The sequence below is a fragment of the Oryzias melastigma genome, linkage group LG6 (assembly GCF_002922805.2).
Source record: "Oryzias melastigma strain HK-1 linkage group LG6, ASM292280v2, whole genome shotgun sequence".
In the NCBI taxonomy this organism is placed as follows: domain Eukaryota; kingdom Metazoa; phylum Chordata; class Actinopteri; order Beloniformes; family Adrianichthyidae; genus Oryzias; species Oryzias melastigma.
In genome coordinates this window covers 34,978,475-34,995,112 of record NC_050517.1, presented here as the reverse complement: position 1 = coordinate 34,995,112, position 16,638 = coordinate 34,978,475, and the positions used below count along the sequence as shown (strand labels likewise).

The following is a 16,638-nucleotide window of genomic DNA, read 5'->3' as shown; positions in this document are numbered from 1 at the left end:
TGTTGGTAAAAAAAAAAAAAAAAGATCTTCTGTCCTCCATTTGTTACTGTTTGTGCAAAAAGAAAAAAAATACAAAATGTTCACATGTGTTCATATATCAATTAATCTTAAGCATCTTTTGGGACCTTTTTTAATTTAACACTTGTTTTGTCCTTTTTTGGCTTAACTCCACCCCTTGCTTTTTCTTTGTTGTTTGGTCTGAAACTAAAGTAAATACAATGGAATAAAAGAAACAAGCAAAAAAACAACTTTGAAGTTTGGTGTCAAATACATAAAGGAGTTTGTTCAACTATACCTAAGTCCTAAAATGAAACGACCTAAAATGGTCGTGTCCTAAAATGACACGACCTAAGCAGAATCGCCAGGAGGCTCTTGGTCTCTGTTTGCTCAGCTGCTCTACCAGACCAATAAGAAATGATGAAATATAATATGAGAGTCTGTTTCTACAAATAGATGCCAGATTAAGCTGAAAAAAAGTTTTTGTGGTTTAGGATTCGAGAAATGCTTAAAAATGTGTTGAAGGCGGCAGATTAGAGCTTAAATAAAGTGTTTAAATTTGTTATATCGCCAAAGAAAGTTGAGCATTACAGAAGGGAAACTGAGACATGATTCTGGATGGGAGTCTTCAAATATGAGCATTAAAGGCAGAGGTCGTAGAAATAAAGGCATCCATAGAAACGGCTGTAACATTAGACTGCTTCACTGCTGTGGACCAAGCAGAAATAGCATCAGTTATTACGTCTTCTAAAACCTCCTTGTCTCTTAGACCCAATCCCCACTAAACTTTTTGATGAAATCTTCCCCCTTATTAGTGAATCCATATTAACCATAATAAATACCTCTCTAGAGACTGGTTATATGCTTCAGTCTTTTAAATATGCCGTTGTTAAACCTCTTTTGAAAAAACCCAGCCTGGATCCTGACATTTTGGCCAACTATTGACCAATAACTAATCTCCCATATATATCTAAAATCCAAGAAAGAGTTCTAGTAAAGCAGCTGCAGTGCCACCTACAGGACAACAATCACTTTGAAGATTTTCAGTCAGGGTTTAGACCTCACCATAGCACTGAAACTGCACTGGTCAGAGTTACTAATGACTTGCTATTGGCTTCAGAAAAGGGACTAATCTCTATTCTGGTTCTGTTAGACCTCAGCGCAGCCTTTGATACCATCGACCACAGCATCTTACTCCAGAGACTAGAGCATGACATAGGGATCAGGGGATCTGCCCTCATTCTGTTCACGCTTTACATGCTGCCCTTAGGAAACATAATCAGGAAACACAGCATTAACTTTCACTGTTATGCAGATGATACACAGTTGTATTTATCCATTAAACCAGACCAGAATGACCACCTAGAGAAACTGAATTCATGCATCAGAGACATTAAGACCTGGATGACAATTAATTACCTCCTCCTGAACCCAGAAAAAACTGAGGTCATGATACTGGGTCCTAAACACCTGAGAGATGCTCTCTCAGATCAGATAGTCTCCCTGGATGGTGTAAACTTCAGTCAGAAACTTAGGGGTTCTATTTGACCAAGATTTATCATTTAAGGCTCACATATCTCAAGCTTGTAAAACTGCATCTTTTCACCTACGCAATATAGCTAGGATCAGGAATATGTTATCTAAAAGTGACGCTGAAAAACTCATCCATGCATTTGTTACATCTAGACTGGATTACTGTAACTCTTTACTAATAGCCTGCCCGAAAAGTTCTTTAAAAAGTTTTCAGCTTGTCCAGAATGCAGCAGCACGATTGTTAGCAGGAGCTAGTAGAAGAGAACACATCACTCCGGTGTTAGCTTCTCTCCACTGGCTACCAGTTGAATCCAGGATCAAGTTCAAAATCCTTTTGTTAACCTATAAGGCTCTGAATGGTGTGGCCCCATCCTATATTAGAGATCTCATAGTTCCTTACCAACCAATCAGAACACTTCGTTCACAAAATGCTGGACTGCTTGTAGTTCCTAGAATTTCTAAAAGTACAGTTGGAGGTAGAACCTTCAGCCATCAAGCCCCTGTTCTATGGAATAAGCTCCCAGCTCATGTCAGAGAGGCCAGCACAGTTTCTACCTTCAAAACTAGCCTTAAAACATTCCTCTTTGGACAGGCGTTCTGCCAGGCTAGCTAGTAATCAGAGAATATTCCCTCTCCTGTGGTCCTTGTGAGGCTAGATTAATAAATTAATGTTGGTGCGTTTAAATATAAATTTAGATTTTCTATCATCGCTATTATTCAGATCAGCTCTGGGGTTCTGTTCTCTATTCTCATTTACTTCTCCTCTCTTCTATTCTTTATTAACTATTGTATTTAGTTCTCCATGCTTTTTGTTGGTGCAGTTCGATTCACATGTTGTTCTTCTTTCCCACTCTCCTCTGGGGAGAGAGGGAAATCCCTAAGGCTTCTTCTTTTTGCCTGACTCAGGTTTTTTTTTAGGAATTTTTCCTTACCTGGAGGGATGGTCTAAGGGCAGGGATAACCAGTTTTATTTAGTCTTAGTTTTTAACTATTGCTCATATTTTCAAGCTCAATGAGGCAATGAGTGCACTTCAGTGGCAACAATTAGAAAACCCTCCAAACAGGACTGGTGTTAGATGTGGAGGTCATTTCAAGTTTCTCCCTCTTGATCTTTCTTGGGTGGTTTTCCACTCGTGCTGATTTTGGCTTGATAATTATTTCTACTGGCAGTATGGGGCGATTCCTTAACCCTACAGAAGTTGCACGGGTCGTCCAACTTCTCCAGGATGGCACATCCACACGTGCTGCAGCATATTATTATTATGTATATGCATATTGAGATTTTTATTTTTATTATGTATACTCCTGTAAGCTGCTGAAAAACTTAATTTCCCCAAGGGTGCCATCCCAAAGGGATCAATAAAGTCAAGTCTAAGTCTAAGTCAAAGATTAAGCCTAAGTCTAAATCTATGTCTAAGAAGGTTTAATGTGTCTCCCAGCACAATCTCCAGAACATGGAGGAGATTTCAGGAGACTGGTGGTTATTCTCGGAGAGCTGGACAGGGTCGTAGAAGGTCCTCAACCCCTCAGCAGGATTGATACCTGCTTCTTTGTGCAAGGGGGAACAGGCTGAGCACTGCTCGTGCCCTACAGAATGACCTCCAGAGGGCCACTGGTGTGAATGTCTTTACCCAAACAATCAGGAACAGACTTCATGAAGGTGGCCTGAGGGCCCCACGTCCTGTAGTGGGCCCTGTGCTCACTGCCCAGCACCGTGGAGCTCCACTGGCATTTGCTCAAGAACACCAGAATTGGCAAGTCTGCCACTGGTGCCCTGTACTTTTCACAGACGAGAGCAGGTTCACTGGAGAGTCTGGAGAAGACCAGGAGAACGTTATGCCGCCTGCAACGTGGTTCAACATGACAAGTTTGGTGGTGGGTCAGTGATGGTCTGAGGAGGCATATCCATGGAGGGACGCACAGACCTCTACTGCCTAGGAAATGGTGCTCTGACTGCCATAAGGTATCCAGATGAAACCCTTGAACCCATTGTCAGACCCTACGCTGGTGCAGTAGGTCCTGGTTTCCTCCTAATGCACGACAATACCCGGCCTCACGTGGCAAGAGTATGCAGGTCGTACCTGGAGGATGAAGGAATTGAAACAATTGAATGGCCTTCACCATCCCCTGACTTAAACCCAATAGAACCTCTCTGGGACATTATGTTTGGGTCCATTAGGAGCAGGCAGGTTGCTCCTCAGACTGTACAACAGCCCTGTCATTATTTGTATAGATTTTCAACTTTATATTGAGATCTGATGTATCTAATGTGTTTCTTTAAACTGCTCCTTTAATTTTTGTGAGCAGTATATATATTGTTATCGTGATATAAAATATTTTATATAGTGATGTACATTTTTTTTCCATATTGCCCAGCACTACCCCTCAGTAATGCTGAAACCCTGTGGTGTTGCCCTGAAGGTAAAATTAAAATTTAAACTTTTAACTGCATCAGAAAACTAGTTCAGATATTTGCAAAATCATCTGTGGACTTTCTCAGTTTGCAGAACATGTTGTTCTATCAAACACTTTGAAAAGTCACTGAATTTAAAAGCTTCAAGAAAGGAAATTCCCTCAGATCCACAGTCCAATATAGAGGACATTAAACAGCTATAATCTCACTGGAAATATGGAGGTAAGTTTAAACTGGTTTCCAGAAGCAGTTTCCATCAGGTAATGACAATTTTGTAACATTGAGTTACATTTTTAATGTAAATGAAAACAGTATTATGTGGAGATGCTGATTAATCAATTGCAGTTATATTAGAAAATAACTGTTAAAGTTTAGGCTAATACCCTGACTTATCTCACATGTCCTTGTTTGTATTGCTAGCCAAAGGTTAATGTTTTGCTTAAATATGAGAAAGAAATGCAACTTTCCCTACAAAAGTAAGTTCCCGAAAACATTTTTCATCAAACGATTTTTCGTCCAACACCAGTTTTTAATAAGCAATAATAAAGAAAGCTCGTTGATCAGTTGAACAGAGAAGTTTCATAAATGACTAATTTGAAGAAGGAACTGCCATTTGGATACAGACTTCATCACAGGAAGATGTTTCATTACAGACTCGGCTCCCAGCGCAGGTGCTTATCAGGTTACTCCCTTGTCTAAGATACTCCTTCATGAGAAGACTGTTCCTTTCCCAAAAAAGATTACAGAACACAAACATATTGTTTGAATGCAGAGTATCTGAAGTGAATTAATGTTCGTATAAGTCACATATTTCCCTCACACTTCCCCTCTTCTGGTCCTAATAAGGATCGATCGAACTTGAGAAGAAATATGTGAGAAACATTTGAGGAAGGAGTAACAAATGAAGTTAGAAAAAAATTAAACAAAATGCAAGCATATGTATTTTGAACATGTTAAGCAAAACTTCACATGTCAAAGTTATACCTCCATTTCAGGTTTAAGATGAGCAAACCTGCACAACAGAATCAGAGAGGTCATGGGACAGGTCGTCAGGGTAGTCAGGAGTCAGAAGGTCGCCGTATGGGTGCATATGTCAACTGTGGAACGCAGGAAGCAATGTCCATGTTGGTTTCTTGGTGGAGAGGTTGATCTTGTTGTCAGCAACTTCTCGTCCTAGTGGCGGTCCCCCTTTGCAGCCAGCTTCTTCTGTCCCCGAGCACGAGGCCCACTGCTTTTCAGTCCATGTTGGTTTCTTGGAGCGGTCTGCCCTTTCCTCATCTGCTTCTCTTCCAGTTTATTACGGCGCCATGTTGGTGGATGGCCCTGCTGGATTGTTGCAGGGGGTTCCTCAGGGGGAGGAACCTTTTTGCAGTGGCTTCCGTGGATCCAAGTGGCTTGTTCTGCTACCTTCACAGCTGTTTGTGTGGTCAGGAGGATCTGGAACGGTCCAACCCAGTGCTGGTGGTTCCACCCGTGTCTCTTGAAGCTTTTCACCATAATGAAGTCGCCGGGACTCAGAGAGAGGAGCTGACAATCAGCTGGGCGTGGAAGGGCAGGAGCTGTGGATGTTGATGCAGCAGCAGTTGAGGGTGCAGAGGTTGTGGATGTTGATGCAGCAGCAGTTGTTGCTTCTTGTGTGGTAGAGATGGTTGGTTGAACAGTTGTGATGATGGTTGCGGCGCTGCAGGTCGGTCCAGTGACGATGTTACCAACGCTCTCCATGAAAGGCAGGTTATTCAGGCTCGCTGCAGCTGCACATGTGTTTGGAGACACGCAGCCCACAACTGGATATGTTGTTGAGCCGTTTGTCACTGTAGATCAACACAACTTGGTTAAGTTTATGATAAAAAAATGAATACACAAATAATAAGTAAGTTTATCAAATAAATATATTGGTAAAATGTTTTTAATCTGTTCTTTTCTTTTTTTGGCTTATTTTATGAGCTTTATTAAAACACAGAGGCTGATGATTATTACAAACCAGAAGAATATATTTTTTTAGGTCAAATTTCTTTAGTTGTCATGAAAACTCACTGGTTGCTTGGAAGCAGCTGGTCTGGTCTCCTGAACATGTAACTGTAGAGCTGCACTGAGAGGTGGTCGGGTCACAGACGGGACACGTCCGGCCGTTAGCAGACGGAGGGTCCGGAACTAAAAACAGTAAAAGATTTTATTATTAACAAGACCAATGTGTAGAAACTTCAGAGGAACATCCACATGGTTTTGAAATCGGAGGTTTTCTTCAGTAAAAAGCTTAGTGTCCGTACATGTCAGGGTCTGGGAGTTGCAGTTGGCCGTGTTGCAGCACTGAGCTGATGCAATCGCACTGGAAAAAGTCAAGGCGACGGAAAAGGTTGCAGCTCCAGTGGTTGGACAAAGAGAAGCAGCAGCACAGTCCTTGTAGATTAATGCTCCTGAACCTTGAGATGAAGTGGCTGCAGAGTCAAAGTACAGATGGTTTTACTGATGGAAATCCCACAGAACCTTCCAGAACATGTTCAGTAACGTGTGAGAGGAGAAGAGGAATACCTCTGACGGAAGCTGTAATACACATGGTCTCTGAGCTGCACGTCTTACTGACTGTGGTTGAGCATGTCTGATCTGCACAGGCGTCACACTGGAGAGCAGCAGCTGAAGAGAAAAAAAATATTATTCATATGAATGAAAATCATGAATATTTCATTCACCTGTTTGTAGGTATTGTCAAGGAATTGTGAAAACATGACAATGACTAATTGATTTAGAATCCATGACAAAACCAATGATAAACAAGCTCAGTGGCCTTGTGGTAGAGTGTCTGCCCTGAAACCAGAATTTCATGAGTTCAAATCCAAGTTGAGTCATCAAAGATTCTAAAAATGGGACCCACTGCCTCCCTGCTTGACACTCGCCATTAAGGGGTTGGATTGGGGGGGTCAAACCACCACATGGTTCCTGAGCACGGCTGTGTCTGCACTTCACCACTCCCCCAGGGGAGGGGTCAAATGCAGAGAACAAATTTCACTTACCTCATCGTGTGACAACTGTAGTTACTTTAACTTTAAGATATTATAGTTTCAAACAAAACTTTCGTTTTATAATTTCTACGTTTTTAGAATTTGGTGTTCTCTGTTGAACCTTAAACTTTTAGTCTTCAAAATGTTATGATACATTTTTTCTAAGCTTTTATAATCTCAGTTAAATGCTTTTACTATCACTCTAAAGGTGTGTAAATCTCTAAGGTTTACTTATGTTTAGTATTTTGAAGAAATGAACAACGGCTGTGAAAGTTAATGCGTTAGCGCACGCAAAGAATTAGAGGCCTTAATATTTATTAACGCCATCAAGCATCCTGCCTTTCAGCTGTGTGATTAGTGTAATAAAACTCTCTAAAATAAACTCAAACTTTTGTTTATATTATGTGATTGAGATTTTATTAAATTAAAGAGATGACATGATATTTATTTGTAGTTCCATTTTTTAACGAAAGTGATGTTTTATTGAAATAATTGAGCCCGAAGATGAACTGCTTTAATGCAGAGTAGCACACCCGCTATTGGAGGCGGAGCAAAATGGAGCTGCTATTAGAAATCCAACAAGGAAATTGATCTCAGTTTTATTTTGGGATGGGGACATGAAGTCATTTTTCTACAATAACAAACATTTCCATTGTCTAAAAGTTGTGAAAACTCTGCAACCGCTGCTGTTACGAGAGGCCAGCGGTTCAGAATGGACAGATACGCCTCCACCTCCACCTGCGAGCAGATTCCAACCAAACAGACCGGAAATCCAGATGGATAAAACTTCTCCAAAAAACTTTTGGGTTTTGTATTTTTCACAAATAAAATAAGGACATTTTATGAGAAAAAAAGAAAAGCTGAAAAACAATGAAATTCCAGGAAAAATACCAAAGGCACAGCAGCACTTTAGGAGAGAATTCTCTTATTCTTTTGGGCTGCCTGGTAGCTGAAGCCACACAGCCGAACTGAAGTCCAGCGACGAGGAGCTGTGAGGTCTGAGATGTTCCTCTATCAACAGAAACTCTTTATATTTGTGGCCCAAATAAATCTGTGAATTTCGCCTGTTTTGTATTTTAATTAAAAAACAGTTTGTTAGTTTGTTGACAAATGTTATTCTTGTTGTTACACCTAAATCTTTCATTCTATTTTGTAAAAACAGTTTATTAAACATTTTTGGGGTTTCCACAGAAAAATCATTCTTTTTTCCAGACGCATTTTCTATTTTTGCATGATTTTCTGTCTAGTGTGTAAATACAACACAAACAAATTCTTATTTGAAAGATACCAAATAAGCGAGTGAATAATCTTTCAGATTGAAAATACTTGGGTAAATTCAAAAGTAGACAAAAACACAGGTTAAGAAACTGGGTTCCAAAAAAATAAACGTTCTAAATGCACAATTTTGTGTTTGATGTCCTATTGAGATTATTTGCAGATAAGTGACTAAAAAAATAAATAAATAAATAAAATGAATCTCACTTAATCCCTAATATTTTTTTTTTTCCAGGTTTGCAATTAGTTACATTTCTTTAATTGATTCCCAGCCCAAAATGAACATAAATAAAGGTCAAACATGGAAGCCGAGACACACGGACCGGACGGTTCAAACATCCCAGACTTAAAGAAACCAGGTGAATGTTGTTACCTGAGCTGCAGAGCGCATAGATGAGACACAGAGAGAAGATCAGCTTCATCCTGATGTACAGGTGAGTTCTCCGGGGTTCGATGCTGCTGCTGAGCAGCTCCTCTGCTTTTATGCTGCTCAGGTGACCTCAGTTCTGGGTGTGTTGCTGTGCTATAGCGTCAAACACTTGCTGCCTCCATTGTCAAAGCATCACAACAAGCAGAAACACCCTTCAGCATCATCAATATTTATTTTTATTACTTTTAGCTCAGAAAACAGAGGAACACCCCATAATTAAACAGTCAGATTAAGAGCTAAAAGTTTTGTTTTGATTGGTCGTTTCATTTTAATTCCATTGGTGTGTCATCTGTCTATAAATAACTTAATATAAAACTCAACCTTCTCATATTCGTGCATTATTAACTTTGCTTTTTTTCCCATAACAGTTTTCATTTGAACTCAAAAGCTTTTGGATAAAAGTTGAGATTCCAATAAAAATAAAATAATCTCTAAAAAGTAAAAGAATTTCAATTAAATTAAAAAAATTCCCAACTTAAAATAACCTGTTTTCTAATGTGAAGTGTCTTCTTATCATTACAATCGTGTGGTATAGAAGCTACTGTGTGTGGGTCATGGGGTCAACGGGGGTGGGGGGTGGGGGTGGGGGTGGCAAAGGAATGGGTGAATTTTAATTTATATTTTGACAGCTACGTTTTTTTATAATTATGTTCAACTAAGCGTTACGACTGTAAGTGTAAAAGCTTTAAATAAATAAAGTTTGATGTGACTTCTATAGAAGCCGAGGAAGGTTCTGTCCATATTTGAGTTGGTCAAAGTCCTTATTTGTTTTGCATGTAATAAGGAGCACATATTTGTTGATATTTGCAGTTTGAACAGGTAAAACTAGAAAAAACATTTCCCTGAATGAGCATTAACTAGATGTGGGAAAACATGTCCAACATGTCCGCCCAACCCTCTTACCGTCACCGTCTTAAAGTTGAACAACTAAGCAGGAAACACGATCAAAACATATTTTTCAAAAGACTTACAGTATTACCTCAGGTAAACACAAGAAAATATCTGACACCATCAGAGTGTTTATTGCTAGAGCTCTTCAGCTTTTTTTCAGTGGTTGATAAGAAAGGCTTTTGTCATTTAATGAAAACAGTTGACCCACAATATAGTGGACCAGTACGTCCATATATATATCTGCACTTCATGAACAAGTGCGCAAAGAGATGTAAGACGACTTAGTAAAACGCAGAACTTTCCACTGGACTCCCCGGGAATTGGAGAGCTATTTCTCTGTAACTTCATTACAAATTAAGAGTGTAGTAGTGCATGCTGTCAAGATTTAAGAGCACAGCATAGATTGTTGGAGTTTATTATATTCATGTGTCCAAGGATTGAGGACTGAGGCACTTTTACATTTGATTAAACTGCATACAAGCTCTATTTAAGTAGGATTCTTCAATAAGTGCCAAGAGCTGTGCGCTTGAAAACAATCTGTTTTTTTTTGTTAATTTGTTTCGGTTTGCAAAAGAAATCTTAATCTATGAAATAGTAGAATTTCAGAGTTTTTTTTTTTTTTTTGTTCAATACGTTTCGACCCTCGTATGGAGGTACGTATCAAACTGTGTGCAAACTGTATTGATGAATCCCAAGTGGAGACCACAACCCACCAAACCCCCTAAGCACCGTATCTATTCGGACCTCTGCTCCCCATGGAAAGCCCACCCCCCGACCGGACGACAGCGAGTATTGTAATTTAACAATACTCTATGATGAAGTGCCATAAACGATGAAAGTTTGAGGGTTCAGAGAAGAAGAAATACGATGGCAAGATTTTGTTGATTAAGTAAGACCACTTCTTCACTCCGTTAAGTGGATCTCGTTTGTCTATCTAACTTCTGTGTTGTAGGTAGGTAGGCTACGGTGGAGGCGTGAAGTCTAGTTGGGTAGACCCATTGACATGAATATCAATAGACATCGCAACTCCTCTCCTCCCGTGTTCCAAATAGGAAGTATCCACGGGTTGCAAAAAGGCCAAAGTCTCATAGACTTTGAGAACCAGACAGTTATTTCTCATTTTACTTTTTCTTTATTGCCAGTTATTCAAGTTATAAACTGACCAATCAGATGCCTCAATAAAAGCATGTGGTGGCCAGTGGCCCTGCCTAAACATTTGATTGACAGATTCCCCTGATCTGCTTTCAGTGGTAGGGGTGTGGACTTCAAACAAGCTGGAACAAGCTCACTCGTGATTGGCAGCAATACTTCCTCTAAAAACGTGTCTCAGACAGACTTGGACTCATCGCTGTCAATGGGTTGCAATCGGTTGGTGGTAGGTGTATCAGGAAGGGAAGGCGAAGGCCTAAGGGTTGGAGGTAATGCATTTCCAATGGGGAACCTCGACAACGGTTTATGGGTGGACCTGGCCTGTCCCCTGAAGGGTATACCCTTGTACTCTCTTATGGGGTCCAGATGACCCCACCCATGATTCCCTCCCATGACAAACGTGGAGAGGATTTTATGCCTACCACAGACACCAGTGAAGATAAAAAAATCCTTGAAAAAAATAAAAATAAAAAAATAAAAAGTTCAGCGCGTTGTCTTGTGGGGTCCAGATGACCCCACTTTTAATGTAAACATGGCTAGGACAGCACAAGGGTTAAAAGCTGACTTCAGAAGTGGTCTCCCTCCGACGGTATCACTGCAGTCAAACGACCATTCCTTCGCCTAATTAACTTTATTTTTTCATCAAGTTGCTCAAACATCACATTGAGTCAGAATACAAACCTTAATACTTTGTGGTTTGCATCCATGTTCTGCTTCAGGTTTTTGGTTATTCAAGACTTGTAACAAGCCATCAATGAATCAGAATTAAAAATGGGGAATAATAAAAATGCTCTCGCCATATAGAAAAAAAACTTAGTTACCCAAAATTCTTTGCATTGGGCAATACCGTTTCCAAACTAAGTAGTACTTCAATGTAGAACTAACTCTGCTTGATGGTAGCAGCTGTTGGGTGCACGTACCACGTCTCCAACATTGGGTTAATGACCTTCAGCTCTGGTCCAATTAAAATGTCTGCATTTGATCTTGTGGATGAAGAGCTACGTAAAAGATTGTTGTGAGCCCTCAGTCAGTTTTCTCCAAGCTGGATCTTTTTAATATTTTTTACCTGGATAGATTCGTCAGAGCGACGACTGGAGAACCTTTTTTTAAGCTGGGTTGCTTCAAATGTCTGGTGGTCATGCTGTTTGAACTCACCAATGCACCTAATGTTGATGGGTCTAGAAATCAGGAATTCCAATTCTGAGACTGTCATAGGTGGTACAGGTGGAGAGGTTTGATGAACAGACTAGATCTGAACCTTTGAGTGGTAAACATATCTACTGCAGGACTGGGCCACTGAAAAATGTTTATTTGGAACCATGGACAGCACAGCAGCAGGCTGGCTCCTGTTCTGGTCATTTGGCTGAATGAGATATGTGGTCTCTGGTGGCAGCCATGCATGTTTTTTTTTTGTTTTTTTGTTTTTTAGAGTCACAGGAGCCTCAACTCAGGTGTTGTACATACATTTATGATAAAAACGTTTTTCCTTCATAGAGAATTTGGTGGCGGCCTCCACCACCTAATTTACAAGCGCCCCCAGCTCCTGCCGTTTAATTGATCACATGATCGGTGTTTCCAAGCTGCGATCTTTCAGTCGTTTGTAACTGCAGTTACACCCACCCACCAGTAAGGGCGAGTGTGTCCAAATCAGCTCGTGAAACAGGCACTCCAAGCCACTGACTTTCGCACAAATCCAGTTTTAAATGTAAATAACTGCAGAAAAAAGAAGAACAGAAGAGGTTTGGGCGCATTTTTCCATGAAACACACAGATACTAATGACAACGCAATGAAAAGAGGTTAGTATTAAGGGTGTAACGGATCATGGATAATCCATGGTCCTTAGAAGAAAATAAAGAAATACACTTGAAATTAAAAAACACACATTTGTCTTTTTTTATTTATGTAAATATACCTGCTAAAATAGTCAATTTGTAATACATTTGCTTGGAGGAGCAAAAGTTAAGGTACGAATCTGAGGCTGCAATGCGACACTACCACCACCTTATTTTAAGCCAGGAAAAACCCTTCATTTATCAAATATTTGCTTTGTATGATTTTAAACTCTTCTCTTTCTCTCTTCGCTTGAGGTCGTGCTCAACTCGTATCTGGAAGGTTGCAGCCGTCCTAAGCTGAAGGCTACATGGAGGCCGATGTAATACAGATGTTTGAAGGGACTGGCACCGACCTGTTGTATTGAACTGTGGCATCACTGATAGTGGAACCACTTTGAGGCTGTTTCTTTTCCCCCACTCCCTTAGAGCCGCAAACGTAAATATAACTGGGGACCGCTCCATACGTTATAAAAATGAAGACCTGGACCAAGAACTTTAGAGCGGAGTGGAGACTGGTTTGAACATTCTCTGTCTGTTATCCTTGAGCAAGTAAAATATGATTAATGAACTGATCCCTCTCTCGACTTCCGTACAGAAAAATGTTTCAGGTTGTTTAAACCTAACTTTTAATTGGTCCTTCAAGCTGGATGCAAAGACATCCATGAGATTTTGGCTGGTGCGGGGGAAACCAGGGTGAGACTGTGGCCACAGCAGGTTCACTAGGAACCCAATGCCGTCTTTGGGGATCCTTCAGCCTGCCGGTCGGGATCTGGGGGTTTATGGGGAGTGGAAGAAGAAAGACAACAGAGGGTGAGTGTGTCTGGTTAAAAAGAGAAGAATGACTGAGGGTCATAGAACCTAAAAAACTGCAAATCCAAGGCTCTGGTGCTGATGGATGGCAGAGTCCAAAAAAGTCCAATATAAAAAGAGCAAACACATTTTATTTTTAAGCATAAAACTTTATTAGAAGTGGTTTAAAAAGACAATAAATAATCTGGGGAAACAAAAAAATATTGAATAAAAGGATTTATAAATAAGTTGTCTGAGTTTTAATCATTAAATGTTAAATATCACTTTGTTCAAAATGCAAACAATAAATATGAATGTTAAATAATTGCAGTTATATTAAAAAATAACTTTTAACGTTCAAGTTAATATCACAACTTTTTTCACATTTCCTACATCTCTATTGTTAACCATCTGATGTTTTGCTTAAATATGAGAAGGAAATAAAACTTTCCCAACAAAAGTAAGTTCCCTAAAACATCCATCATCAATCACAACATGAAGACAAGAAGACCAAGCAGGAGGTTGAAAAGACACATTTGGACAGAAACTCCAGAACTGCTGGTTGTTGACACTGTGGTTGACTGGGTTGTTCCAGCTCCTGCTGCACCGTTAGTAACAGATGAAGAAACAGTCATGGAACCAGATGCACCATTGGTTACAGATGGTGAAACAGTTGTAGCTGCTCCACCTGTTGCTACAGGTACAGTTGGTGCTCCATCTGCCTTTGGTGCAGGGGTGGTGGAGGTTGATGAGGGAGCTGTCGCTGGTGTAGGGCTGGTGGAGGTTGCTGCAGCTACAGTTGTGGTTTCAATGGTTGTTGCAGCAGCAGTTGTTGCTTCTTGTGTGGTAGAGATTGTTGGTTGAACAGTTGTCATGATGGTTGCGGCGCTGCAGGTCGGTCCAGTGACGATGTTACCAACGCTCTCCATGAAAGGCAGGTTATTCAGGCTCGCTGCAGCTGCACATGTGTTTGGAGACACGCAGCCCACAACTGGATATGTTGCTGAGCCGTTTGTCACTGTAGATCAACACAACTTGGTTTAGTTTATGAATACATGAATAATAGGAAAGTTTATCAAATAAAGGTCTGGATAAAATGTTTTTAATCTGTTCTTTATGTTTTTGACTTATTTTATGAGCTTTATTAAAACACAAAGGCTGACGATTATTACAAACCAGAAGAATATATTTTTGAAGTCAAACTTCTTTAGTTGTCATGAAAACTCACTGGTTGCTTGGAAGCAGCTGGTCTGGTCTCCTGAACATGTAACTGTAGAGCTGCACTGAGAGGTGGTCGGGTCACAGACGGGACACGTCCGGCCGTTAGCAGACGGAGGGTCCGGAACTAAAAACAGTAAAAGATTTTATTATTAACAAGACCAATGTGTAGAAACTTCAGAGGAACATCCACATGGTTTTGAAATCTGAGGTTTTCTTCAGCAAAAAGCTGAGTGTCCGTACATGTCAGGGTCTGGGAGTTGCAGTTGGCCGTGTTGCAGCACTGAGCTGATGCAATCGCACTGGAAAAAGTCAAGGCGGCGGAAAAGGTTGCAGCTCCAGTGGTTGGACAAAGAGAAGCAGCAGCACAGTCCTTGTAGATGAATGCTCCTGAACCTTGAGATGAAGTGGCTGCAGAGTCAAAGTACAGATGGTTTTACTGATGGAAATCCCACAGAACCTTCCAGAACATGTTCAGTAACGTGTGAGAGGAGAAGAGGAATACCTCTGATGGAAGCTGTAATACACATGGTCTCTGAGCTGCACGTCTTACTGACTGTGGTTGAACATGTCTGATCTGCACAGGCGACACACTGAAGAGCAGCAGCTGGAGAGAAAAAAAACATTTTTTTATTCATCGGAATGAAAATCATGAATATTTGATTAACTTTTTTGCAGGTATAATCAAGTTATTGTGTGTAAACAGGATGATGACAAACTGATTTGTAATCAATGACAAAACATTCAAGTTTTAAACAAAACTTTTATTTGATCATTTCCCTTTTTTTAGAATTTAGGGTTTTATTTTGTACTTTAAACTTTTCATCCTCAAAATGTTATAATTGATTTTTTCTAAACTTTATTAATCCCATTCAAGTGTTTTTACCATCACCTGTAACATGTGTGAATATCTAAAGTTTTTTCTTACATTCAATATTTTAAATAAATGAAGGTAAAATACAGAAACAGCGGCTCAGATGGACCAGACGGTTCAAACATCCCAGACTAAAAGAAACCAGGTGAATGTTGTTACCTGAGCTGCAGAGCGCATAGATGAGACACAGAGAGAAGATCAGCTTCATCCTGATGTACAGGTGAGTTCTCCGGGGTTTGATGCTGCTGCTGAGCAGCTCCTCTGCTTTTATGCTGCTCAGGTGACCTCAGTTCTGGGTGTGTTGCTGTGCTATAGCGTCAAACACTTGCTGCCTCCTTTGTCAAAGCATCACAACAAGCACAAACACCCTTCAGCATCATCAATATTTATTTATGTTCCATTTAGCTCAAAGAACAGAAAGACACCAAATAAATCACTGTTAACTGAAATGATGAGCAAAAACATTTATTTTAATTGATCAGTTCATCTTAATGACCTGTTTTCTAATGCACAGTTTATTTTATCATTACAATCATGTGGCATAGAAGTCATTGTGTGAGGGGTCATGGGGTCAACAGGAGGCCAATAGGGGTCGGTGAGTTTTAATTTATATTTTGGCAGCTACCATTTTTATGTTTGTGCTTAAACTGTGCGACTGTAACTGTAAAAGCTTTTTATAAATAAAGTTCGATGTGACTTCTATAGAGGCTGAGGAAGCTTCTGTCAGTATTTGAGTCAAATACCTTATTTTTTTACATGTAATAAGAAGCAAGTATTTGATATTTTCAGTTGTTTCTTGTTGCTGTTTGTGTTTAAACATAATTGAGTAAATCGGGAAAAATGTTTCCCTGAATGAGAAGTGGCGATAGATTCCTGCGTGAGCGCCGTCTTTGACGCTAATGAAAGTGATTAATGTGGAGTGGAATGCTTCATATTACAGGCTAATACTGCGGCCTGTGTCACAGTCCTGTTCTGTACGTCAGGAATCTGGTCCGTTCACTTCTCTACTGAACGGCGGGGTGCAGCACGCCGTCCTCCCATCATGCAGCAGCTGACCCAGGGAGGGTTAATAAAACATGTTATTGAAATAGCAGAACAAAAGACAAAAGTCTACATAGATCCCAGAATTTGATCAAAACTGAGGTTATTATCTTTAAAGAAAACGTTGGACATCTCTACAGAGCTTCAATCTACTCATCTAAAAACTACCAACCAGGCCAGAAACTCGGGTGTAGAGATG

The 16,638-nt window shown here is 40.1% G+C and overlaps 1 protein-coding gene and 1 long non-coding RNA gene across 2 annotated transcripts; both read right to left on the bottom strand.

The window, feature by feature from the left end:
• Positions 1-5,741: 5,741 nt before the first annotated feature.
• On the bottom strand, positions 5,742-6,455 carry LOC118598920. Its single transcript, XR_004948151.1, has 3 exons — positions 6,211-6,455; positions 5,978-6,094; positions 5,742-5,754 (listed from the first exon to the last, which is right to left on the bottom strand). It is a non-coding gene; the product is annotated as an uncharacterized LOC118598920 (long non-coding RNA).
• Positions 6,456-13,519: 7,064 nt separating this feature from the next.
• LOC112152821 (mucin-5AC-like) lies at positions 13,520-15,775 on the bottom strand. The gene is made up of 5 exons (XM_024282617.2): positions 15,558-15,775; positions 15,030-15,131; positions 14,768-14,935; positions 14,535-14,651; positions 13,520-14,324 (listed from the first exon to the last, which is right to left on the bottom strand). Exons 1-5 carry the CDS (start codon positions 15,604-15,606, stop codon positions 13,795-13,797), a joined length of 966 nt encoding a protein of 321 aa, XP_024138385.2. The 5' UTR covers positions 15,607-15,775; the 3' UTR covers positions 13,520-13,794.
• Positions 15,776-16,638: the final 863 nt, after the last annotated feature.

Excerpts from the sequence above, each read along its gene's own strand:
- LOC112152821 (XM_024282617.2), bottom strand. The coding sequence starts at position 15,606 with ATGAAGCTGATCTTCTCTCTGTGTCTCATCTATGCGCTCTGCAGCTCA. Across the intron at positions 14,936-15,029 it reads TATTACAGCTTCCATCAGAG|CCACTTCATCTCAAGGTTCA; the intron begins GTATTCCTCTTC and ends TTGACTCTGCAG. Across the intron at positions 14,325-14,534 it reads CAGCTGCTTCCAAGCAACCA|TGACAAACGGCTCAGCAACA; the intron begins GTGAGTTTTCAT and ends GTTGATCTACAG.